Source organism: Pezoporus flaviventris, unplaced genomic scaffold, assembly GCF_033815535.1.
Source record: "Pezoporus flaviventris isolate CSIRO_AGI_PZ_B2104156 unplaced genomic scaffold, CSIRO_AGI_Pfla_v1 ptg000025l, whole genome shotgun sequence".
In the NCBI taxonomy this organism is placed as follows: domain Eukaryota; kingdom Metazoa; phylum Chordata; class Aves; order Psittaciformes; family Psittacidae; genus Pezoporus; species Pezoporus flaviventris.
In genome coordinates this window covers 10,924,760-10,952,277 of record NW_026892573.1, presented here as the reverse complement: position 1 = coordinate 10,952,277, position 27,518 = coordinate 10,924,760, and the positions used below count along the sequence as shown (strand labels likewise).

Genomic DNA, 27,518 nt, shown 5'->3' with positions numbered 1-27,518 from the left:
TCCCTGAATCACATAGGACACTGTTTGTCCCAGTATATCTAATGGCTTAATCAGGAGGCTGGCACACTCAGCCAGACTGTGTGTACAGGAAGCACCAGCTCAAGCATTGCGGTACTTCAAGCTGCCCCTAAACCAGGTCTTGATTTAGATGTGAACCAGGTTTAGATGTGAATGTCAAAAGCTTGACATCCCTCCAGGCTTCTCCAGAGGTCTCACCTTTGGCTTGGAGAGCAGGTGGGACATGTTACATTCAGCACATTTCTGATTATATAAATCTATATTCTGGGCAGTAGTGCTCAACTTTGAAAAATTGTATTTAATTACCCTATGACTGATTAATCTTTACTGTGTGCGGGTTTGCTTTACTACATGAGTTTATGGGGAGCCGGGGAAAGAAACGAACAGTACAGAGGACATGTTTCTTTCCTGTGTTGAGCACCAGGTAGTGCTTAAGTATTCCTAAAAGCTAGAGCTGCACCAGAAAAGTCTCTAAGAGCAAGTAATTTGCCTTATATTTGAGACTCCTTTGAAGTTATTAGGTTCATTCAAGCTTCTTTATAAATTCTTTCCATCCACCCAAGAATCAAATCCTCTGCCCAAGCTGCCTCTGCAAATCCCCGTCTGTGCAATTCCTGTCACTGGGGAGACTTACTGATTCATAGAGCTTATAAGAAAAGGTGAGCATTGTAAGCCAGAAAGAACAAGGGCAGATTAGATAGTTACAGTCACAAACACCTGATTTTCTCCATTTTAAGAGTTCTGTGGTACAGATGATATTTACAGTGAGAGATGTTTGCAGTGTTGATTTTATGCTAAGGGAACATTAATACCTCATAACTGTGTCCTGTACTGAACTCATGCAAAAATAGCTGAGGATAAACATGCTTCATCCTGAAACTGTTCTTCTAACAGAGATCTCTGCCTGTGGCAACCAGTTATCACTGAATCTCTGCAGAGCCCACATAACAATGTGAACTGGAAGTGATCTCTGAAGGCCAGGACCACTCAGAGAAGGCTGCTCAGGGCAGTGAAAGTCTCGACTCAGTACCTGAGGGAGACATCGAAGGAATTTCCTCAACTCCACTTGATGTTAGTTGGGGCCACAGTTCCCCTTTGTGTTTCTGATACATTATCAGGAAGGCAAAACTTTTTCATGAGGTGTAGACACTTGTGGCATAGCCTCTGATGGGGAGGCAAAGCACGTGCTGCACATCTGAATGCTACAATCATTGCTTACGGTACCTGATCAGCTGCTACAGTGCAAGGTCATGGGGCGAAGCCATTCAAGCAGGAGTGCCACAGAATGGCTCCACGCAGCCAGCGTGCTGGATTTGCTACCATCACCTCTGGATGCAAATAGCACATTAATACTGGTGCTGCTGTACAACTGGCAGCAATTAAGCAGCCTACTTCTCTTGACCACTTAATAGGAAAACAAGTGGTCTCTGTACCACAATGAACATGCTTTATGCCTCTGCTGATCAAACTCCCACCACTGCCTGCTGACGCATGGTACTTCTCCACAGAAACCTTCAAGACGGTTTGAACCACTGATGGCTCAAAAAACATTTAAAAACCTCTGCCTTCAACTAAGCAGTCTCCCTGTAAGTGGTTTTAAATCTCTCAGGAAGACTATCTCCAAAGCTTGAGTATTAATGAGTACATTTAAAGGCTTTAAATTGACTACAGGTTGATAGGTTCATGAAGACCTTTCAGCAGAAAATGTTGCCTTCCAAAATGGGGAGACATTCAAGTGAGATTCAAAGTTACACTGCTGTAAATGATGTGAAACTGGAATTTTTAACTGAGCTCAATTCACATATACTATAGAAGTCTGAAGCAGAAACTTTGTTCAAAAAGAAAGGGGAATAAATGGATTATAGTCTTTCTTTTTATCACTGTATCTGGGCAGGGGTCATCTTCCTATTTACTTGTTTGCCTCATCTACTGCTACCACTTCTCCCTTGTGATGAGCTCTTCCCTTCTTTTGGGAAGGAGCTGTCAGCTGCTGTGTGTTTGTACAGCATCTCATACAGTGAACAAAACCCCTAGAGGCCACCAAAATGGGAAGAAGTTCACACAGTGGTATCAGCCTTCCCAAAAGCTAACAACTCTGAGATGGCTGTTGGCCTGGATTGCCCAGAATCAGGTACTTCAGTCCAACTTCCAGCAAATAGTTAAATTTGGTGAAATTCATCTCATCCTAATGCAGATATTTTAAATAGGACAGAAGAATAATGCTCCAGAAATGCCTCTTTACTTACTAGTAAGAGAGTATTAAGGTGACTACCTTTAATAAGATGCAGGTATGGACTGCATTAAAGCCAAATCCTATTGGCGCGAGGATTACTATAAATGTAGACATACAGAAATTAAAAAAATGCTCTGAATTTACCAACTTCCATTTAAGAAACACAGACATTTACCAAGCAAGCATCACTATGCTGAGAAAGCCACCACACCTTCCCTTGGGTGCACTCACCTGCTTGTGGCTATGTCCAGTGTAGCAGTCCACATTTGAGTTGAGTGACCCTCAGTTCCCCTAATACTCAAAGGGGAAGACATAAGCATGCCCAGAGAGAAGTATTTTTCATCTACTTGAAATACCTGCCTTATGATGAAATGAATGATGCCCCACAGGAATCTGCTTCTCTTTACTGGCCATCCAATTTTCTGCGTTGGCAGGAAACTGCCAATGGCAGGAGCTGCCCAAGAGCAGATGCGCCTCAGAACATCTCCCTTTGCTATCTGTGAGGAAGACGACAATGCTAGGAATGTCTAAAAGCAACCCATCAGCTTCTGTCTGTACTAAGAGGGAAGGAGGTTTCAGCCTAAAAGGCAAGGAAGAATCTAGGATAAATGACAGAGCTAGATCCTAGACAGGAGAGGTGATTTTCTCTGTCCTTGGGTGCCAAGAAAGCAAAGGGATAAGCAACATGAAAAGCACAGAGAAGTTACAGGAGAAAAGGTGCAATAATATGCTTAAAAATGTATTACCAGTACTTCAGTATAGTGACACTGATGACAGAGGGAGCTGAGGAAAACATCGTTTTTCCTTACTGATCTCTTTCAAGTCTGCTAAATCATAAATGGCACACCTGGAATTTCTGTGTAACATTATTATGGGAATTCATTGCTGCAAGAGACTGGAAAGCTTTTCTATCTCACAGTGACACTGGTGATCTCAAATGGTGACAGAATAGGGTTCTTTGTATTTACAGATTTCCTATAAAACTTGCTATTACTGCTCAGACTCAATAATGTATCCTCTGTGCCCTACAAATTCGGCAGGCAGCTGAAGATTCATTAAATGAAGTAACTTTGCTAGTTTACTAATTCTTCTGCTCTGTTCATAATTACCACCGTAACAGGTATTACACAGCATCTAAAACATATGGGAAGTCTTTCTAGTGAATGATATTTCCTTTGCATTATGTGATTATATGATTTCAGGCATCCTCTTGTAATTATACAGTAAAATGTGTAGCACCAGATATTGTGTGAGAAGAAAAGAAACATTCTGTAAAACGTTTGTTTTGGTTTTTTTTTCCTCAGGATATTTCTGGTACGTTCTAAGGAGGAATAAGACTGGAGAAGTTATCGCTCTTTCTGACCCTTAAAGCAAAATAATTTTCAGTGAACTGTTATGCCTGGAAAGAAATAACCCTCTACCCCTTAAGCAAGGTAGTGAGGACCATCAAAACGTAATAAGAGTATCACCTGCCTCCTCAGAAAAAGTTACCAAGTGAACAGCATTTTGCAAGGCGGGCTCTGTGGATGCAGGTGAGGGCCATAGGTTTCCCTGCTTACAGAAGGACCATAAACCTTTTAAGAAAGGTTCTGCACATAGATTCACTCTTGGCTTGGTTGTGGCTTATACTACCATACCATCCTCTGCGGCGAGGCAAAAGTGCTGCAAATGCTGAAGCCTCTATCTAAGATGAGGAACCATCCATGGGGATGTGTGAAGTGACTGCCAGGGAAGCCCTCTCCATCAAACCTGAGCATTGCAGTCAGATCCTAAGGACTGGCCCAGCACTGGGGTGGAGATGGCTGACTCCCACCTCCTCTTCATTGCATCCTGAGCGTGGGGCTTCTTGTTCCCAGTACAGAGACTATCCCAAGATGAATGATACAGTAATTACTCAGTTCTTCGATGCACACTTCATTTCTCTTTTCTGAATCACAGTTCAAGTCCCTTTCAGACATACACTTGATATCAGCACAGTAGTCTAACTACAGACAGTCCTAACTTTAAAACAAGCTACATCAATACTGTATAATGGATAGGATTCAGTTTACATGCCGGAAACATATGCAAGTATGTACTTTGCAAAAAAGCACTGAAGTTAACTGGTTTTTAAACTTACAGGCATATATTTCAAATTTTTTCTTTTTTTTTTTCCTTAGAAGCTTGTTGCTTTTTGGTGCAGCAGTACCATACACTACTGTGTTAGAAGTATCAGACTACTTGGATGTGTCCAGAATGCTCCAGTAAAGCTCCAGTGCTGAACGCGTCCAGAGGCCCCTCTCTTCCTGCCAAATCCTACAGGAGACAGGGATACCCCGGAGCTCCTCAGAGGATCTGTTGTCCCATTGTGCTTTGCAGTAGGGAGACAGACTGGAATTGCAGTTTAGTCCTTCAGTTCACTGGATGAAAGTCATCTCTATGCATAAGTCCTGTGCACCACCTAAGGTCCTCTTTTAGACCTTAGGATGTAAAATGGATATGAATGGTGCAGAGATCTGACTTTGGTTGCCTGCAGAGGGGTGAATTTCACCTACTAGGAGCAGCTACAGCCAGGTTTCTGAATCTGCATGAAAGTGCTGACAATTTGCACCGTTTACTGGCTTGGCTGGGGAATGAAGATGCTCACAGGAAATGTTTGACACTTTTGCAGGAAATCTGGCTTATTTTGCACTAGAGAACAGATATGCTATACCTGAATTTCTAAACTTACTGTACTGGCATCGGAGTAACTAGAAACCACAAAATAGCATGGAAATAAAAAAAGGAGCATAGACTATGTATAGATATATTTACATCTACGTACATCTACATATAGAAGTTTCTGTTCACTGGAAATCCTATAAGCCACTGCCTGCAATAGCATCCATCCTAAGGGAATTCTAGAGATGATTCTTAAGAGACTGAGGAGATGGGGTTATGAGGTGAGCCCATCTGTGTCAGCACCTTATCCAGCCATTGCAATGGTCCATGCAGGTGGATCTCAATCCAACAGGGCGTGCTTGTAACATCTTGGCGATGATACTCTGCTCCCCAGCCCTATAAAAGCATCAAAGAACCAAAAGGTGAGATGTTTGGGTTTTTTGAAAACAGAAACATTAAATCACAACTGCAGTGCAGTTTAATCTAGCACAGCTACAGACAGGCCATCACCTAAGTTACCATGATTTAATGCCTTGTCCTAGGGATCATTTTCTCTAGAAACTTTTTAAGGTCACTGTTACCATAGTTACCAGGAACTCTACACTATTATGCTGTAATTTAATAATGCTATTAAATGAAAATGTTACACTTCCAGGTGCTGAAACACATAGCATGGAAAGGCCTGCTTCCAAGCTTAGGTCTCTGCAAACAGCCTATGGGGAATGGTCCCTGCTGTTCACACCCTGGAGACGTGCCCAGGAGAGTCTGCCAGACTGCTGTCTGGCATGAACGAAAAGCAGACCAGGCCCTGGCGTAACACTTTAATAAAAACTGGGAATGACCCTGGGAACTGCTTCATTTATTGGTAGAGATGCATCCTACAAGTCTGAGACTAGTTCTAGGTATTTTTCTGAACCTCTAGGAGTTCTAGGTATTTATCTGAACCTCTGGAAACTTCTGGCAAGGTTCCTATGTACCGCACGTAACCTATGTGTAGATATTTTCCATAGTTCTTCTATCTGTGAAGGTGTCCTGGCCCATGGCAGGGGGTTTGGAGCTAGACGATAGTTAAGGTCCTTTTCAACCCAAACTATTCTCTGTCCTCTTTTCCCATGGGAAATGCCTCTTTTTCCAGCTGCCTGCTGTAGGAAGTCCTGCAGTAATTTCTCCAGCTCTTTTAGAAAGGTAAGGGATATGTAGTGTCTAGCAGAAGATAGGGTTGTGGTTCTGGCAGGGAGAAAAGAAAACGGGAAGTCCCTGTGCCTCAGGCAAGTACAGTGTCTGCTTGTGAAGTAGGCAGCCTGATTTCACAGCAACACAAGACATCCAAGTCACAGCCGAAAGTCTGGAAGCTCAACGGCTGTCGTCATCTCACTGCCAGAGCTGAACTTGGATTTCCATCGGGCAATATGCAAAACACGGTCCCACTGCAGGATGAGCCTCTTCATTTGTGGGCCACTGATCAGAGAGACTGAGCCTTACCTGCCATTAGGCTAGTCAGGGGGGGTGATATTCATGTCATGAAACAAGGACATGGAGGTCTGCCAAAGGTGCGTACATTGTAGAGCGCAGAACAACTCAGAAAACTGAGGCTGGTAGAACCCATGTCTCTAGACAATCACCTGCAAAACTAGGATCAACACCAAAACTAGATGCCATAATAAGTAGTCTGGATAAAATCCATTGCTACTTCATGAAGGGGCAAGAAAGCAGAAGAGTAAGATATGGACCCACCAAAGCCCAAAGAGTACTTTTAATCAGGTGGCATTTTCTGACCTGCAGTGCATTATCAGGCTAGAAAGGGCCTGTGTTCCAGACACCTCAAATTAATGTTCTATACTTAGGGAATATTTGCATAAAATCCTTAAATCAGCCCGGCCAGACTTCTGAGGTTGTGAAGTCTGAAGCACTCAGCTGCAGGGAAAATACACGAGAAGTCAGTGCACCCCTGTGACTGGCAGGACAGAAAGTCCGGAGGAACGGAATGGCAGCCTGGAATCACAGCCTGCCCGGTTTGGAGAGCCAGGCAGTGCAGGCGGCTGGGCACCTCCCTGTGACTGGCAGGACAGAAAGTCCGGAGGAACGGAATGGCAGCCTGGAAGCACAGCCTGCCCGGTTTAGAGAGCCAGGCAGTGCAGGCGGCTGGGCACCTCCCTCTGCTGGCAGCTACAGGCAGGCAATCCCGGTGCCGGATGGAGCTCCGAGCAGCGGACATGCCAGCAGGGCAGCAGCCCTGTGACTCACTCTTGGGCTGCAGGTAGCCTCCTGCATGCCCGAGGCTGAAATGATCCCGGAGATGAAGCTCTTTCAATGAGGAAATAAAATGAGAACCACTTGCAAAGCTGTGGTGGTGTTTCACACAGATGGTGGGAAGAGGATACTGCTACCCCCACAGGGAGACCAGAAATGCCCCTGCTGGCACAGTGAAGATGAGCTAAGCAATCCTGCTGCTCCTGCCAGTCCTTCCCATCTCCAGGCCAGGCTCCAGCCACTGGGCTGCCTCATGCAGTGCAGCATGGCCATGAAGGTCCTGTCCTCTCTGATAATCTTCATGTGCCCATGAAGCAGCTGGGAGGAGGTCAGCCCTCAGGCAAATGTGAGTTTATCATCAGTGATATCAGACAGCAGTTTCCATACACTGGGTGTTGTCCCCTCTCCATAGATGAGGCAGCTGAAACACAAAGTTTCTCTAAGGTGAGGTGTGAACCCAGCATCCTTCTTCCCACATTTCCCCAGGTCTTGGGGCTGAGAGGGCAACCCAGCAGGACCTTCATGTCCCTCTGTCCCATGTCCTGACTCCATAAGATGATACCGTCCTGGCAAGTTTCTCACATCTTGGTCCCTACTCATCCCTGCCTCCCAGCCAGTAGCTGAAGCATCAGTGGGGTAGGAGGCAAGGCTTGCCCTATGGGCTCTAGGTAACCAGCAGTGTCTGAATACGAATCAGAGGAGAGGCCCCAGGACTGTCGTTCACTTGGGGTCTCTTGGTGTGTGGCTCTGACAGAAAAACATGTGCCTCTTTGCACTGCATACCCAACACCCAGGGACATTCCTGTCCCCAGACTGAATACACACTGGGGCTCACACCTTAGGAGAGAAATAACTGGAGAAGACTGAGAACAGGAAAGAGTTTTTACAGGCCAGGAAGAAAACAAGATGAGATTTGCATAGTCATTTTCCAAAGGTCATGGGAAAAGGTTCCAAATGACTCCTTGCACTGGTTTTCTGGTGCCTCAGGCACTATAGTGGCTGCTATTGTTTAAAAAAAGCAAGGTGATAATATGGCAGCAACATTATTTAGTGCATCAACATCACCATTTCTGCTGCCATGCTGGGCATGGAGGCAGATAACATATCAAAGAGACTGCCCCTGAGTTGCTGATATAATGAAAATATTGTGTAACTGGCTACATTGCCTTTACAAACAACATGCCCATTCATGTCTCCCATTAAAGAAAATGCTGTTTGTTGGGTTTCTTGCTTTCTTTTTTCCTGTAACACTTGTGTGTGAACAAGATGTCAGTTCCTTCTCAAGAACAAAGTTGGTCACGGGCAGGAAGATTTTGGCTTGGACTCTTGGGAGAAGTTACAGAGCACTCTTAATGCTCTCATAGAGTTAAGGAAAGACATCCCCAAGGATGACTGGAAAGAATCAGACCAGAAAGCTGTGTGCAACTCAACTCATCTACTTTTAGAACATAAGGGAACAGGGCTCAAGCCTCAAGGCTTATCACAGTATCACAGTATGTTAGAGATTGGAAGGGACCTCGAAAGATCATCTAGTCCAATCCCCCTGCCGGAGCAGGAACACCTAGATAATGTTACACAGGAATGCATCCAGGCGGGTTTTGAATGTCTCCAGGGAAGGAGACTCCACAACCTCCCTGGGCAGCCTGTTCCAGTGTTCCGTCACCCTCACTGAGAAGAAGTTTCTTCTCAAGTTTAAGTGGAACCTCTTGTGTTCCAGTTTGTACCCATTACCCCTTGTCCTATCATTGTTTGCCACTGAGTAGAGCCTGGCTCCGTCCTCGTGACACTCCCCCTTTATATATTTATAGACACTGATAAGTCATATCTTAGATGTGAGTTCAATCAGCTTGATTCAATCATTTGTATAAAACCGCACCTGCAAGGCAAAGTGACATACTCAAGCCACTTCTTATGGGACCTAGCAGGACCAACTGGCTTCTAATGGCGCAGCTTCTCTAGTTTGCAGGCTGAACATCGCTGCCAGCTCTCCCCTACAGCACTATAGGAAATAAGTCTAGCACAGTTGTAAACAGCCTTGAAATACTCACCATTTCCTGGGTTTTAGATGCTACATCAGGCACCTAAGTAAATCCTAAGTGCCAAAAGGAGTTAAGATCTCATTTTGGTGAGAAGGCCATCCAAAAGATTTAAGAAACTCTTAAGACTGATAGATCACACACAAAGCAGACTTCAAAGTTCATATATGAAAGACACAAAACAAGTAATGGCCTAGGTGGTCTCCGGACTCTTCCAAATAACAGAAGGGAGGTCAGATTTTCTTTTGGGGGTTGTATTTTGCTTGCAAGAAGCCCTTCTGGTCCTGTGGCTGGCCAGAGTAAATGTCATGAGAAATTAAGACAATCTCTTGCCAGGGATGAGACAGGTGACAAAGAGTCACAATTCCCAGTAAACTCAGTGGGGGCTGAAGGAGAACCCAGTGTTTCTTGACTGAGACCATATTTACCTGTCTATAGCAATGGTGAGACTGTAAATTAGTCTAGAGACATAAGGACATTCTTTTCAGATCTATGGCTCTACCAAACTCTATTGCAAATCAGTAATAATAGCAGAGATCACAACTGCCTAAGGTACATGCTACATTTATATGTTGCTACGCCCCTTTAAGTTGAGGTTTTTATGCAAACAATGGGGGAACATCACCATGCAGTCTCTGCTTATTTTCCACAAAAGCAAGCTATGGAATACCTAGGTTTTGGAAACTAAAAAATTTCCAGGTTGACAACAAAAGCTATTCATTTTAAGCACCTAGAAGTTTAAAGCAGTAGTGGAAAACATGCAGTCTGAATTGCTTTTCACAAGTTGGGTGTCTAAATCCCCACTTGGGAAGGATTTTATGAGGTCTAGTTTTGCACCAAAGTGATGGGATTTGCCTTTCAGAAATGCAAGAAAGTAAGAATCCTTACTTTAACAAAGCTCATTCGAATAGTACACATCTTGGTCAGCTCATACACCACTTCGAAACCATGATTTACTGACTGGGCCAGCAGCTGGGCAAAAAGCTGGTTGTTGAAGATCTTGAGGCTGCAGCCACTGGGGATCTTGCAGACAGTGGCTGGGTGGAAACCATGCTGGTAGTTACAGTTACGGCTTTGCACAAAAATACTGCTGTCACTGACACATTCAGCATAAACTTCCCCACCAACGTAGTAAAGATGAACACCTTGAAAAAGAAGAAATAACCTGTATTGTTTCTCCATTGTTCACAGCACACTTTACACCAGCAAGTCTTTAACTATTTTACATAAAAGTCCAGGATCATTCCAGGCACTCAGTGTCTACACATTGCCTTTAAAAAGACAGTAAACTGTGTGCATATCCATGTAACTGTACAATGGACCCACCAACATTAAGAGGAAATAGTCATAAATGCTATTTTGAGGTATTGGTCTAGAAGAAAAAAGTCTTATCATATGATGTTTTTCTTTGTTTCTCAGTGGAAGGTTGGTTTACTTCTTTAACCCAACCGCACAGTATAACAAGGCACACACATACATACACACGTAAGTATCAAAGAATGGATCAAAACTGTAAGAGAAGTGACAAATCTGTTCTGCATTACACATCTAAATGTATTTTCACTGTTGAGCAGATGCAGGCTGACCAAGACCAATTTCATTGCACGCTAATTTTTTACTGCAGGATTCTATCTCATGCATGGTGTGTACTTAAAATAGCTTTTCTGCATTTTGCTTTATCCACCACATCAGAGCCAGGTATTTGCATTTACATGACGTGACTTACTCATCAGATCCTGTTCAAAGTGACCTTTAGCAAGAAGATGACAGATTTGATTCTGGACTTTCAGTGCCCAACTAAGTGACTAACTGAAACTAACTCTCATTTTTTTTCTGTGCCTTGGGGAAATGAAAATGGAAGCATTTCTATCCATCAAAGACTCTGGTCCCCCCAGAATGTCTGCATAGATGAAAATATACCTAAATTGAGAATTTATCTTAGCCTAATTCAGCAACTGTAAAGTTAGGGATCTTGCGTGAGCTAATTGTGCAGATGCCTTCCCTAGTTGACAGATGATGGGAAGCACTGTGACCAGATAATTCACTCAGTCCACTACAGAGCACAGGCTCACAGCCAGCTTGAACTGATGGAAGTCTGTGCAGGTGCTGAAAAGGCTCACTTGTTCCCTGCCCCTGCTGCTTCTTCCCACACCAGCTTTCATGCTGGCAGCAATGGCTGAGGATTGGGCAGCCATCCAGATTGGGGAACTGAACCAGCAAATAAACTTAAAAACAAACAAAACAAAACAAAAGAAGATTTATTTGGAGTAAGATCTTCATCACTGCAAGCGTGGCAATAGGGACACAGACTGCTTAAACATGTGCATGAAACCACACCCTGAAAGAGGACAAGTCATCCTGTGAAGATTCCTAGACACCCTTCCCATGGATAGATTAGATGAGACGCCCCCCTCCCATGGCCAAGAGAGGTGGGAGAGAATCTTTGTTCTCATAAAAACCACCACTACAGGAAAATAAAATCTTCCTCTATTCCCAGGTACAGCAGTCAAACCCTTACATACAAATGCACATGTTCACAGAGTCTCAGTGGCCTGCTTGCAGAGCTAGTGATAACTATGCTTTAATAATTTAGCTGTAATTAGTTTTATTCATTTGTCTTTCATACAAAAAAGACTGGTTACATATTCCCAACCTGTTCATCGTTCTGCGGTCATGACAGCAAGGGGCAGCAGCACATCCTTAGGACAAAACTGGCTTCTAAACGTAAGTGGGAAAGACTTGGGGAAAAGCAGGTTGAGTGGGAAAGGAATCTGGGAAAAATGCACTCTCCCATAGACTTCCAGGATGACTCAGATGGGAACCTTAAAGTCTGTCTTCAAGCCATCACTTGACTTTTACTTCTATGCACCCACGAGATCTCAAGTTAGATGTGAGTGGCAGGGGTGTGGCTTAGAGCACAGGCTAGTACGGCACTGGGAACACGGGTGAGATGACAGCTCATTAGACCAGCTGTCAGCTCCAGTCCAGCTGCACCAGGCATCGTGGGGAGTTGCACATTCTGACTGCTATTACTTGACTTATGGTCTCCTTTCCCTTCTGTGGAAGATGGATAAAAGGGGAGGACTGAAAACACAAAAGCCATAGCTGACCTTAATGGAGTCCATATCGCTTTCTGAAATCACAGAATCGTTAGGGCTGGAAAGGACTTCTGGAGATCATGTAGTCCAACCCCCCTGGCAAGGCAGGACCACCTAGAGCAGGTTACACAGGAACATGTCCAGGGGGTGTCTGAATGTCTCCAGAGAGGGAGACTCCACAACCTCCCTGGGCAGCCTGTTCCAGTGCTCTGCCATCTTCAACATAAAGACTGAGGACAGAGTGTAGGGAAAGAATAACGACATAAATATTCACTACATTTCAAATCTTCAGGTGTAGCTACCAATTTAGGGTGACCACACTTCTGGGTCCTAAGGTGAAAAGTTTTAAAGGCTGGATTTTTTGGAGTATCCTGAGTCACCCAACTTCTGAAAAAAAAAAGATGAATGCTTTCAAAGGCATTGCCCATAATGAGAAAAATTACAGTCACCTCTGAAAGCAGAGGCTACAATTTGCCTTTCCCGTGTGGACTTTTTAAAAGCAATAAAGCAGTAATGAAATGTCTGTGTGTATTTTCATTCTTCTGGTATTCATTCACCAGAGGCAAACACCCTTAAGGAAGCCAAACAGCTTAATACATGTTTGTAGAAGGCCAAATCAAGGGTCCATATGTTTAAATGGGATTTCATTGCTTTCTGCAGAAACTGAGAATTCACCAGTCTCCCAGCATCCACATCTTTTTGACTCTCTGATCAGAAGTCCCCTTTTTGTCCTTGAAGTCTGACTGCTGAAACAGGTCCAATTGCTAGTAGATGTTGCATTGTGTTCTGGATTGTTTTCAGCTTTGATGTGGTATTTCCAGGAAACTGTTTCACGCTGATACACTAGATGACAATTCAATCACATATCCTTATCCTACTCAACTAATCTTGTTTACTCACTCTTTTTTCTACCCTGTTAACATGTGACAATTGTATCCATTTAAGCAGCTTTCATCTGTCTAGCATGCCTTTGAACTACACTGGGAGCTGTTCTGTGCTCTTCTGCAGGCCTGTACTGGTGCCACTTCTACTCCAGTTGGACATGTTTTTTTAAGATTTGCATAACCAGGGAAGAACAGTAAAATTAAGGATCTCTGATATACTAAGCTCCTCTCTGGGCAACCTGCCCCCTTCCCTTGGGCAGATTTCCTAGAGTAAGACTTTAAAGGACTTTTAATCAGTGAAGACAGATCTTCAGATTTGAATGGATGAGGACCATTAGCATTCACCTCATTTTCTTTCTGTTCTGTCTCTTCCACTTTTGGGGCAGAAAGTCACAGGATGTAGCATCCTCAAATGACAGCTTTGACTGGGATCTTTTGTCAGTCTTCGTTTATGGCTGGGTTCAGCTTTGATCTACACCCCTCTGACAGCTTATATTGACAGAAAAGCTTTGCTTTATTTCTGAGTAAGTTAGAACTAGGTGTACAGCCCATTTCCACCCCTCACAACAAGCTACTATGAGACACTTGTAGCATCATACTGGCTTCACACAGTGCATCTGCAACACAAGTGGTTTCCTTTCCAGAGAAAAGAACAAAAACTAAGTATAGCATCTCCTGTGCTAGCCTACAGGTTCAGTGTTGTTTGCAAAAATTATGCCATGTTTGTCTCAGAGCTTCAATCACTCAACACTAAACTATCAAGAGCCAATTAAAATAGTGCTCTAGGCCTGGGAAATGAGGTGAGGTTGACAAGATAATAGGAGTGGAACAATTAGAGTCAATTAGTCCAGTGGGAAATCCATTCCCAGGCAGCTACTGGTGAGAGGCTGGGCTGGCAAGATAATGAGTCTAGACTGGATATACCAGAATGGGCAAAGCTCCATCTGCACAGAGAAGTGTCCCGTACAGGGTTTCTGACTCACTGCCACAAACAACAGTAAGTTCTGGGAGAATATCAGGCCCTACACAGCCCTACTGAGTTGTGATGGAGTGTGTGCAGCCACACACATCCAGCTGTGGTCTCTTTGTACCTGCCTCCAGTAGTATATGAGTATATACTACTATATACCAGTATATATAGTATATAGTATATAGTATATATACTATATACTCATATACTACTATATACCAGTAGTATATGAGTATACAGGGCATACACAGGGTATATGTACACCAGAAGTAGACCACACAAGAAGAACTGCTAAGACCTAGTTTTAACAGCAAGAAGTTGACAAGGCAGGGAATCAGACTGATAGGGAGCAAAAAGCTACAAAGGCAACTCCAGTAGAGTTTTTCAGCCAAGTAACTCAACTACTCTTTCATCCATCTCCTGTTGTTACTTGGTGGGAGGAGAACCAGACCTGAGGCACCAGCAATTATCCTTTTAGTGGCATGTCAATGGCAATATTCCCAGTTGCCAGAAGCTATAATAAATAAAATGAAAATACATACTGCTAAATTAGAACACACAACTATAAACAACATTTTTCTCTTTGCTGGCCAAGCTTTTGTAAGGAGCTACTCTGCTAATTGTTATCCAGTCAGGAAAGAATCAGATGCTTTTCTTCTATTTCAGAAGTAATCTCAGAGCTTTGGTTTTAAGACAAGCACATCTCACAAGTCAGCTGGGTTTGTTAACACAAATGCAGTTCTTTCAAGCTCTGAATATTCCTGAGAAGGAAGTATTTTCTCTTACCTTTTCCTATGTGTCTCCTGGTGTTCTCTATAGTTGAGTTGCGGTTTACATTTGAGAGCAGTCCCAGGCAGAACCTGTTTTTGTTATTTGAGGGATCTGTAAATCCATCTATGAGGATACTTCGAGACGAAGCTTGGAAAGTCTCCCCTACCCGGTTGTTGAGTTCATAATAGGCAACTGAGCACCAGTGTTGCGGTTCCTCATAGCAAACAGGCCGAAAGTCTGTAGGAAATAAAATTAATCAGCTGCTCAGGTCCCTATTATTTTTTAAACAATCAGTCTCTCTTTTCTTTCCTCCTTCTCTCCCTCTGCCCCATTCTCCCCCTCCCCAGCTCTTCATCTAAACAGTCACTTATCATGCTTTATCTCAACAGCAGCTTCTGCTTCTTAATTTTATGACTGAAGCCCCAAACATGCAAAGCACTGGTACACCAGCTTAACTCTAAGCCTTTGAGGAGTCCCACTTGTTCTTAAAAGTGATAATTCCACTGCATTAAATTAAGCACATGCAGACATTCCTTGCTGAACTGGAGCCTAATCTCTACACTGAAAATAGTAAGAGATATATCTGCTCTGCACACCAGCAGGAGCTAGGGATGACAGATGGGCTCAAATCAAGTCAAAACTGAGCTAAGCCTTCAGCCTAATACTAAACTCTGAAGTTCAGAAGTAATCAATCTTTCCTCCAAATTTTGCATGCTTTGGGGCATTCCACTTCCATGTGAGACCAGAAGCAGAAATGTCAGCAAGATCATTGCTTTTGGATCTTCCCCTGCATAGGTTTTCTAACTCAGAGACAGAAAAAGACTCAAAAATGTAACAGAATCTCTGAGCCACATTAGTCCTACAAGAGTTAGTGGGAAACCGTATCCTACCTGTCCAACACAGGCATGTGAGCCCCCCTGGCCCCAGAGCACCTCTAAGCACAACCTCTAACAAACGTCTAACTGATGCTCACTAGGGCAAAGATCAGGGATGATGAATTATGGTAAAGAGATTAAAGTATCTCATTAACTTATTTAAAAGTACTGATGCCTGATAACTAGTTATTATCTGCCCATTCTGTGTATTCATCTGTAATTAGCACTGTTACCCTCGTCATTCTTCAGCTCCAGTTCTGTTATACATGCATGTTCCTCACTGTTTCAGACAGCTGGCATTATTTTTTTAATGTGCATGTGTGTGCACGGTGTTCAGTCCTCACGCCACAAAGGACATCTGTTTAGCACTACAATATGCTGGACTACAAGAACAATGGTGATTTTTCCTTTGCAGTAGCAGGAAGCCAAAAGAAAACGTAGCTGAGAAACCCTTGCTGCTCTGTAGCAATGGGCTTTGAATGGTGGAGGCATGACCTGCCAGCACTAGTCTGGAAGTAACAGACCATGTTGGAGAGGTCATGAAGTCTCTTTGAGGGAAGCAAGGAAGATCCCAGACCCTTCTACTCTGATGACCCATGCCAGTAAAGCATTCTCATATGAGGACAAAGAGTTTGGCCATCCATAAAAATCTCTTTGTACTTCACTAGAACATGTCCTTTTCTAGCCAGCCAGTAATATAATATTAATACAAAGATGGTAGTAAGAAAGGTCCTAACCACAAGGCCTTAAAGTACTTGAAACCCAAAACTGAAGGTGATAAAGAAATCAGTTCTGATATTTATAGTGCTCTTGTGTTATACTGCCTCACTATCCTTGATTTGGTATCTTTGTCTTTACAACGCTGATAACAGTGTTTGCTTTCATTAACAGCTTTCCAAATGTAATTGTTCATGAATGCAAATAAGGACTAAACTCTGCAACTTCACACATAATTCACTAAATTCTTGAATTCTTGAAACCTATTTTGCTGGCTCATGGGTGGGTCTAGTACACAGCAGGACAGCGAAACTCTCTGAAACCTATTATGACAGATCACTGAACCTTCTTGTTCAAATAAAAAATTATTTGCTTAACAGTTGTTTTATTTTTTTAAGAATAATACAAATGGTTACTTACTTTCAGCTTCTCCATCAGCAGATTTGCCTCCATTGGGCAAAGACAGCACTAGTTGACTTTCAGCTATTGCATCCATTGACCGCCCATTGTGGGTTCCTGGAGGTTCTCTTGCATGGTAAGGTGGAGGTGGAGTTTCCACTGTTAGAAAGAAGGAAAGAAAAGAAAGAAAAGACACCTAAATCAATACACTGGTAAATTCTCCCTGGCTTTTCCTAGTGAATACTTAACTTCTTCAGCATTGTTTAGCTCGGAAGGGCTGGAAACAGCACAGATCTGAACCTGACCTCTTTTCAGTCTCCAGATTAAGACCATTATACGTTCAGGGAGAATGGGAAGGCAGGCTGTCAAGATGGACATGCTGCACTTCAAAGAGAGGGGGACAGTCACAACTAGTGCATCAGGCCTAGACCAGTGTCTAGTCAATCAGTGACGTTCACTGTATAAGCACTATAGCATGTAGATTTATTCATTTGAACAGAAACTCAGTGGGCTTATGTGTAAAGTATAGCCATATACAAACTTGCAGGACTGAGGGTCTTTTTAAGGAGCATTTTTAACTTGGTTCCACATCATTGAAATTTCCTCTTGTGTTCAGGGTCTGTTGGCTGGCCCTCAAAACAGAGCAACTTCACCCAGAGTGGATAATTTGGACGGTCTCATAAGACAAATGTTGAAACTTCCAAGTAAGTACTGCGCAGGAATGTCATTCTATTTAAGCATTGTTCAGGATTTAGGCATTTCATACACGGTATGATATTTCTAACATATAAGATGGCATAATCCTCCCACAGAAAATGCAACAGGCTAATCCACTAAAACAGAATCAAGAAGGAGTGGAAAAGAGTACAAGTCAGAGAAAGGAATATACTGTGGTCATACAGGTATTTTGAATGCCTACACCTAAGTCAGTAACCATACGCTTTCTTTATACTCACCAAAGAAAAAGAGGCACCTGTAGACATGGTGCATCTCAGCTACTTTAGACATATACCTTAAGATGTAATGCATCTTGTTCTAGGAGTGCTTGTTTTTCTCCACTTACCACAGAGAGAGTATAAACAATTGCATGAGATGTAGAAATGTGCACTGTTGACTTGGTCAAACCAAGCCCACTCAAGGTTCTTGATGTAACTCCAGTTTGCATTAGATAGTCTTCCATCCCTGATTGTTACACAGGCAAATTATGTTTATCAGCATGCCGTGTGCTGCGATACACTGAAGCTCAGGTTGAGCCACTTCCATTTTTAAGTAACTTCGCAAGGTCCCAAGTTCAGTTAAATGCGCTAGTCAGTCATTACATAGTTGGAATGGGCCTGATATACCTGTCAGGACCAGCTCCACTTAATCCAGCTTGATTACACAAAAGAGAAGAAAAGATGGGAGAAGACAAACAAGTCCTACTACTTGAGGAAAAGCTTCAGTGTTGCTAAACATGATTTAATCTGAAGTACAGACCTAGAGAAGAAATGAATGACAGTCCTTTCAATGAATGGAGAGGGAAGGAAAAACACTTTCAACACATCAGACTGTGTTGAAATTGTCCAGCTTAAAAGACAGTTCAAATACTAAAAACACCTTGTAAAAATAAACACCTTTATTTCTTACACTTAAAATCAAAATAGGCATATCACTAAGGACATGAATGTAAATGCTTTGTAGTCGAGACATTAAAACATTAGGCTACAAAATTCTGACCTGAATTCATCTTTGTGAAAAAGCTTAGATGATTGATTGAAACTATTTCAGAGTTACAACAAAGTGCAGAAGTGAATCTTAACTATGTTTTGATATTAAAGCCAGATCTCAGCTGTGTACATGACACCTTCTTGGTTTATTTAACAGCAAAAGCATAGTCAAATGTCAGGTAATTAGAGCAGTACTAAGTAAGGAGTTAACAATGAAAACAATCTGAGTGACATAATCCTGATGACCTCAGAACTGTGGAGATAATGAAACACATTCCAAAATTACAGGAATTTGCCTGGTGGCTTCAGCAAGTGTTGATCCTGATTGTTAAACACCTTAATTTCCTGTATAAGTTTATACAGTCAGTGGGATCACCATACATTAAAAATATTTCTACATACCAATTTCCTGATTTTATTCTGTCTTCCTTGATGGAGTTTCTAAAGGTCCCTAGCTTGACAATCCTTATTAGAGGTGCCTAACGTAGGTCTTGCAAGTGTTCTTTTCCATGGACTGTATCAGAAGCTTGCATGGCCAGCTTTAGGCACAAGGTAGCCTGGCACACATGGTCCTCTCCTCAAATTTCCCCTCACAGTAATCACGAAATCACATCCACTGGGATGACCACAACACTTAGCCCCTTAAGCACCACCCAGAAGGACTAGGAACCAGTATTAAGAGACAGTCAGAAGAAATCACATTCCAAATCCATCCTGTCCAACAGTTCAGTCTTAGCTACAGCTATAGGGGAAGCACACAGAATTGGCACCTGACTCCAGGCCACTGCAAGAAACTCAGCTGCCTCAGTCAGGATGTCTGAAAGCTCATTCTTACCTGTGAGCTGATAGGGACTTCCTGGTCCAGAAGAGCTTCCTGGTGAGTTGGGATAGCTGATGCTGTTAGGCGACTGAGAGAACATGTGGCTGGGTGATGATGGAAAAGGAGTGCATGGAGGATGCTGGAAAGAATCAGGATAGGTGGCATTGTGCGGCATCAGCGGCTCACTGTGCAGAGAAGTGTTTCGAAACTTGGCAAGGAGGCTGAGGTGAGGGTTAAACTCGCTGTGTCTTGGAACAAGTACAGGAGGTAGGACTGAAAATAAAAACGAGAACAAAAAGAAAAAAATCTGGTTAAAATTGCACTCTTGGAAGTACATCACTGTAAGTTAAAAAGAGGAATATTCTATGCTGCCCAAATATTGCTGTCTAGGTACAAGTCACCGAAGGGCAACAAACCTCTCCAAAACCAAGAATCAAAAGCAGATTCTTGGACCTTTTTTCCCAGATTTGCAGCCAGTTGCAGTAATTCCATATGCAAAATATAGACTCACTTCTGATTTGAGCAAGGTACCATGATATTCACAGGTAGGGCATGCACACACAGTCCTCTTTCAGAAATGCAAGTGGCACATTTCTCTTTCTCAGTTACCTGTTCCTTCTGTCCTGAGAGACTGAGCATGTCAGGAGTTTGCTAAATACTACCACCAAAACCACAGCCAAGTTTAATAACAATTAACAGTGCCCTGCAATACACTGTATATTTTACTACCAGTGTGTTTCACAGATGGGCAAAGGAAGCATAGACCTGGAGCTAGACATCTAATTTAAAACTTCTTCAGGTACTTGGAAAGGCTGCCAGCCAGATAGTGGGATCTTTAAAAGGAAATGTAAATGGCAATTGAAATATTGCAGCAGTACTAATTTAGTTGTTCCAATATAGTTAGAAAAGATCTAGCATGAGGAGGCAAATGTCAGTGGTTGGTAGTTAAGACATGAAAAACACAGGTCAGAAAACTGAAATAGAAATTAATACATGTAAACTTTGGTCTAATAGAAGATATCGCCTCTCTTCATAAACTCTCTTCACTTATATCTCGTGCCATCAGTGCTGTTAACAGCATTGTTGCACTGAGGAACCTAAGGTTGACCCAAATAATTTTGGATACTGACAGATGAGAGAGGGGAATTTGAGTCAAAACATTTTAGGAAACCCGACTAGTGAGTTACCTATGAAGATGCAGCCCCTAGGCTGGAACACAAAGAGGCTTGCCACTCCAAGATTTCTCTATTAGTTACTAACTCACATAATGCCTAATTATCTTAGTTAAGGCCTTAAATGTAGGTAGGGGGAATTAATCCCCAGTTGCTATTGTACATATCTAAAAGACACCTGAGAAGGAGGCAATTTGAGTTATTGTGACAAGGATGAATTGTCCCAACACCAGGAACAATTCAGAAGGCTTGGGTTGATTGACTTCATGTACAGAGTTCCTCTGGCCAAAACCCCAGCAGCACATTATCTTTCAGTCTTATCCTTACTAGCTTATGGAAACAAACAGCAGTGTGTGCTCTAGGTTATAAATGCTGTCAGAAATATATGGTTTGAAAGCGTTTTAACATACTGTTTGGTCCCAAAAGCTCTGTCTAGGTAGGTTAGCTAACATCTTTTAATTACAGCAAACTCTCATTTATCCTACATAATGAAAGAGTGGTCTAATTGCTACAAAGCAAATAATGTACAGATAATGCAAAACATGTGCATGAGAAGAGGCTGTAGGAACACCCTCATTGGAGTGCACCCTCAGCGCACACTGACTGCTCAGAGCTGGGGCAGTTTAAGCTGGAGGAGGACCAGTGCCTGGTACCAACAGGAGGTTTACAACCTCTTGTTTGATGTAGCACTATGCTGCAGCTGGGGCAGGGTTAAATCCTGCTCCTGCCTACCCACTGGCATATCCCATTTGGGAATTTGCAAGTCACTCATGAATTGAAGAACTGAGTCCTAAAAATATACAAAAGATTGGACTGATGACAGGGGTTCACTGCAAAAGTTATCTTCTTACCTGTCTGGAAATACAGGCACTGGGATACCTGTTAAGAGACTACATGTAGACCTTTATCCAGCCCAATACATTTCTAATTAGCTTCTGGCCAGCACAGCGGTGGTGCTCTGGAGACTACTTTCTTTGCTTCTGCCTCTGATATGCCCCTACCTGTGGAATGAAGAATTGCTGCCATCCTTTTAATTCCTTTGGTAGAGAAAGGTATTTCTGCTTTTTTATTGCTTCTTTAGCTTTTTGGATTTCCTAGACTCTCCAGGTAGGACTCACATGTATTCACACATGAGATGAACTGCCCAGTCCTCCATGGATCTCTTCATAGCCAATGGAGAGAAACAGACTTTTACTGCTCAGTTAATCTGCTCTATATTGGGACAAGACAGCTACCACCACTGCAGATGTGGTTTTTGTGAGCTGGATCCCTCCCATCCCACGCTCCTGTGAGCAGCTCCAGGCTGTGAGCTGCTGCTTCTGGAGTTTTCCTCTGCTACTCCACAAAACTGGTATGATGCTTGCCAGACCAGCTGCTGCTCAGCCAGCTCTGACCAGCAGCCTTAGAAACAGGGAACTGGTGATCCCTTTGCACTCAGCAGAGGTGCTGTGCATGGGATAGCTGTGCTACAGCAATGCTGTGCAGCACTGTGAGGTTGGCACCCCGCTGTGGGTACCACAGCTAAGGAAGTGGCTTTCCTCAGCCATGTGAGAACTCAATGCAACTTCTCTAAATACAAGCTGAGAATCTGAATGTGTGAACAGCACTTGTCAGGGAAAGCCTTTGACGTGCCCTGAGTGAGTCAGCAAGAGGAATTTTCAAGCTTTGAACTTCTTCCCAGTTCTGACCAGGGTAGTCTTAATTTCTGCTCTCCTGTACAGTTTTTGCCACCAATCTTTCCAGTGACTGCTCTGTGGCTGCCTAGAGGGCTAAAGCCTCTGCAGTGGGTAAGAAATTCAGATATTTTCTTGTTTGTGGATAAAAATTCCCCCGAGGGCCTTGTTCTCTTTGTTCTTTTGGTAACAGATGTCACCTTCCAGGGCTCACCACTCTGAAGGAAGTGTGACCAGAGGCACGAAACTGAGTGACTGAGTGCACTGGGACCTGCTTGTCCTCACAATTTAACTGTGTTGTGTCCACTCAGTGGGGACCTTTTTTTCTACTTGCTATTCTCCATAGAGAGCCAGGGTTGGATGCTTCCTTCTATGCATGCTCAAGTGTTGATAATCTTTGTTCAATTGAAGGTAAATACTGTCATGTCTCAAGTCCTGCCACTGCCTTTCTTGCACCAGACTTTCTCCAATTCCCTTTAGTTGCAACAGTTCTTGCTGGAAACCTAGCTATGCCCAAAGCCTGTGACATAAGAACATGTCCAGGAGAGTTTTGAATGTCTCCAGAAAGAATGTCTCCACAACCTCCCTGGGCAGCCTGTTCCAGTGCTCTGCCATCCTCAGTGTGAAGTTCTTCCTCATGTTGAAGTGAAACTTCTTGTGTCCTAGTTTATGGCCACTGCTCCTTGTCCTGTGCTGGGCACCACTAAAAAGAGTCTGGCACCATCCTCCCGGCATCCACCTTTGATATTTATATGCATTAATGAGATCCCCTTTCAGACTTCTCTTTTCTAAACAGGCCCTAGATCCTAGCCTTTTCTGTGGTGATTTCACTGCTGCCACTTTCTCCCCAAGCTCATTTCTTCTCCTGTCTCACCACCACGTCTTTGCAGCACAGCTTCTAACTGCCTCTGGCCTGGAGCTGCAATACTGACATTTGCAGTGGTGTAAGTTATCTCTCCTGCTGCTGCTCCAGCACACCTGAATAGGTTGTGCTTTCTTGCTGTACCTCATCTTTAGTAGGAAGGTGAGCTTCAGCTTCTAAGCTGTCCCCATAAGAGCAGTTGGGGTGAATACAACAGCCCAAGAACAGTCTCAGGGTCCTATGGACAACTGGCACAGCACAGCTTGCATCCTCGCAGCTGTGCTCTCTTTCACCTCCAAAAAAAAAGGTGGTCACATCCAAAGTACCCAAAGTCTCCTTTGGGTGAACCCCTGTGCCCTGAGAACTGCTAGTACATGTGAGTCCATATGGGTTAAAGCTGTGCCTGGGACCACACCAACAATTCAGCAATACTCAGACCTGCACCTTGGTCCCATCTCATTTACTACTAGAGATATAGCTGTCTGTAGCACAGACAAATGACAGAGACATGCTCACAGCTGAAACCTTCTGAGTTTCAGGGTCACAACAACAAGCTTTGGCAGCCATTTAGTGCCTGCTGGATTATCCCAGTACTAGCATTTGTTAGTTGTCACTGAACAGATCAGAAGGCCAGGGTTGAAAACAGCCCTGCACAGTGCTGTCAGCTACTGTGCTGAGGAATCTCCATTAACAACACTGGAATTATAGCCTTCAAAGAGAAAGATACACAAAATGAGGTATTTTATGTGCATCTTTTCTTAGATTTTTTAAGAGTTTATTTTAGCAAGGCAGGAGATCAGCTTTTTCCACTGAAAACTGTTGACAACTCACTGCAGCTGCAAATTTTTAGTTGTGACAATGTTTACAGCAGTTCAGATACAACTTCAAAATGACAGCTCTACTGCCATGGAGGGACTATCAGAAAAAGGAGTAGCCCGTGTTGTTGAACAAATGTTAACAAATGTCCTTCCCTTATTTCATATGTGTGAAAAGAAACATCCCACAGTTCACTTATCTGCTCCTAATGTCACCTCAGAGTAAAGTTCATGCCAGACTAAGAATAATCACAGAATAATAAGTATACACTTACCAACCATATCCATTAGTAAATTAAATTACTGTGATTTTTGGCAGCAAGGGTGACTTAGGTTAGACATTAGAAATCATTCTGGACTGTAAGGATAGCAAAGCAATAGATTCACTTGCCTGGCGAGGTTGTGGAGCTTCTACCACATGGGATTTTAGAGCTCATTAGGAAAAGATCTGTCAGGAATGTACCTGGTAATTAGTTTTGGTTTGGGAGTAGGGACAGAGGAGAAGAGGATGATTGCTCAAGATCTCTGCCAGCCTGCTTTCCAAGATCCCTATAGAAGTTAACACTAAACACCATTATTTTTTAATAGCTGTTTCACTGACACAAAGCCCAGTTAAATGACCCTTCAAGTGAGGTCGTAAGTTTTCAGTGCTGACCATGTCCAATCTAAAGAGGTTCATCGGTGGAAAAATTCAAAGTTTTATGTGAACTTGGGGCATTTCACACAAACTACACATTTAGGTAAGTAAATCCCACTGAAGGCAGGCCACCAGGCATTTTAGGAAGAATCAACTGATCTGGTTTCATATCCACGCAAAATAAGTCATTTTACTGCAACTGTAATATTTAAAGAGAGAGATAGTGATACATTTTTCATGTGGATTAATGAGTCGATTGCTGGGTTTCAAACAATGAGACATAAATCTAGCTAGGATGCTAAATCTAACCCACAATTCATGCAAGCGGACACCAGTTTGCAGGGGGAGGACTCAGAGGGCAGCCAGCACCTGGGTCCATGGAAAAGAACCTTTCAGCACCCTGGACAAGATCCAGGCGTCCTCGGGGGTCCAACTGGATACCGACCCGCTGGGCAAGGTGCTCTTTACTCCCCACTTACTTGTGACTGCCACAGCTGTGATGGTAAAGGTAACCACCAGGCAGGTAAAGACCCAGGGTCCTTCAATCAAATGGAACCTGACTTTTCAGATTTCACAGCACAACTCAATAGGATGCACAAAGACTAGACCTGCTGCCAGTGTGAGAGCTAATAGAGAGATGTGAATCATCTGCAGATGATATAATTACCTGGGGTTTCCACCCGCCGGTAATGGTAGGGGTTAATGCACACTTCTTTCTGTTTTGAGCCAAATGGGAACTCACAACATTCCAGTGGTTTCAGCTCATGGTGAGATTGTAAATCAGGCCAGCGCCACACTCTGCAGTATATAACGTGGGGAAGACCCTTGCGGTGAGACACCTGCAGCCGACCATCCAAGGAACGTGGGATCGTGACACATTTACTGGGCTGACCAGGGCAGCTCAGAGCCCTTTCCAGTTCTTCCATGGCACCTTTTTTCTTCTTTAACTTCTTCACCAAGGAATCAACAGCTTTTTCTGCCCACTTTTCCTCTTCATCTCCTTGTTTCCAGCCCAGCAGCCTTTTCACTGCAGGGCTGGTAAAGGAGAACAAGGAACTGATAGGGGTGCTGGAGTGCATAAGAATCAGAGATTACACACGAGCGTCAACGGAAGCACAAATTGCTCTCTCGCCTTGCAAGGCTTGCACAGAGTTTCCACAATATTGAGATGGATGCTTCCTTCACAGAAAGGTTCTTCCACACATACGTTTTTGTAGTCTCAGGCACTGGTTACAAGTAGTCCACGAGGGTGGGTCTCAGAACTTTCCAAACATTAAGATACTCTGATGAAGCCTGGAATAGCAACACAACACATAGTTAGGCCTCACACACCTCTTTAATTGTTCCTTCAATAAAATCTTTTGAAAGAGGAATTCTTCATAACGTATTTAATTTTCATAGAATCATAGAACAGTTAGGGTTGGAAAGGACCTTAAGATCATTTAGTTCCAACCCCCCTGCCATGGGCAGGGACACCTCACACTAAACCATGTCAACCAAGACTCTGTCCAACCTCACCTTTCAATGGTTTTATGTTTGTTTTTGCTGTTTATTTTGGGTCCAAGCCTTTCCTCCCCATTACCCTCCACACTCATTTTAGAGTTGGACCTTGGAAAGCAGTCACTTCAATTTGTGTTTAGAGTTTAATGCACTAGGGAAATTACTGCAGGGTTGGGGTTATATTTACTATTAAAAAAGTACCTTTATTTTTTTTAAATGCTGGTAGCTGTAGGTTCGGCTCAAGCATCCTCTACAAAATTACATCTGTAAAATCAAATTTTATGCAAGTACTGAGTAGAATATTTTTCTGTTTTCAACTCTCTCTCTGCCTCTCCAATATCACTCAGCTGTCAAGAGCTGTATAATATTAACTGAAAAAATAATTTAAAATTCAACTACTCCCAGATTTCACTTAGTGCCTTTAAAGATATATCACTATTCTCTAAGCTTATTTACGTTTTCCCACATGCCAGGGAAAAGCCTTGTCTGCCTAGCCAGACTGTTCTGCTGTCTCCAACAGCACGGTTTTTTGGATGAAAATCACAAAGTTCTGGACACGGTTTGCGCTGGATGGTTCCTGTGTTATTTCTGCTAGGACTTGCTATATCTGACAAAGTCCAAAGAAAGAGTTTAGTTCTTGATGGATTTTCTTCTTATTCTTTTATTTTATTTTTTTTTAATGCAGCTTGACCCAGTCTAATTTTAGCTGAAAATGACACATTCCCACTGCCTGGAACTCTGAGGAATAACGTCTTTGTATGTCAAGCTATTTATGCTTTAACTATACTCTTTGGACCCCCTGTGCATATCAAGTCTAAAGATCTGAAATATACAAGGTCACCTAAAGCTGGAGTGTGGGCAGCTTCTGAATGGATGCCTTCCAGTAAGCAGCTCCATGACTGTTCTAGTCCACCTTTGTGGGAGGACTTAGATTCTTCTTGTCCCCCACCAGTAAAGGCCTGGACATAGTCCTCATCACTACTTATATGCAGCCACTGAGGAGACAGATATACTGCCTGGTGTTGGGAGCAGCATGACTTCACAAACCATATTATTCTACAGTTTCCTTTACGGCACAGCTCTTGTAGAATTTCACCTGTAAAGTTGCAAGAGTGGGGACACTGAGTTCAGGCACAAGTACAACATATTAAGACAGGACATCAATCCCAAAGACTGGCTCCTTGTCAGAGTTGGATACCCCAGCAGTCTGATACCCTCAGCACCACACAGCTCTGGAGCATGCTGCAGGGCAAGCACATATGGCCCATGGTATCAAACCCTCTTAGACAACGTGCAGTGTTTGCTGAGGAACAGTGACCCGCTAGAGCTGTTCTCCTCCTAGCCCTTGTTTCATTTTCATGCCCATTCATCTGCCCCACTGCATTACCCTTTAAGACATCCAGCACCCTGAGAAACACAGATACATGTATTCTAAGGAGCTT

The 27,518-nt window shown here is 43.1% G+C and overlaps 1 protein-coding gene across 1 annotated transcript; it reads right to left on the bottom strand.

Moving 5' to 3' along the window:
- Positions 1-2,707: 2,707 nt before the first annotated feature.
- SMAD9 (SMAD family member 9) lies at positions 2,708-25,920 on the bottom strand. Its single transcript, XM_061457492.1, has 6 exons — positions 25,244-25,920; positions 19,433-19,690; positions 16,913-17,050; positions 14,916-15,137; positions 10,066-10,322; positions 2,708-5,287 (listed from the first exon to the last, which is right to left on the bottom strand). The coding sequence occupies exons 1-6, from the start codon at positions 25,653-25,655 to the stop codon at positions 5,144-5,146; spliced, it is 1,431 nt and encodes a 476-aa protein (XP_061313476.1). The 5' UTR covers positions 25,656-25,920; the 3' UTR covers positions 2,708-5,143.
- Positions 25,921-27,518: the final 1,598 nt, after the last annotated feature.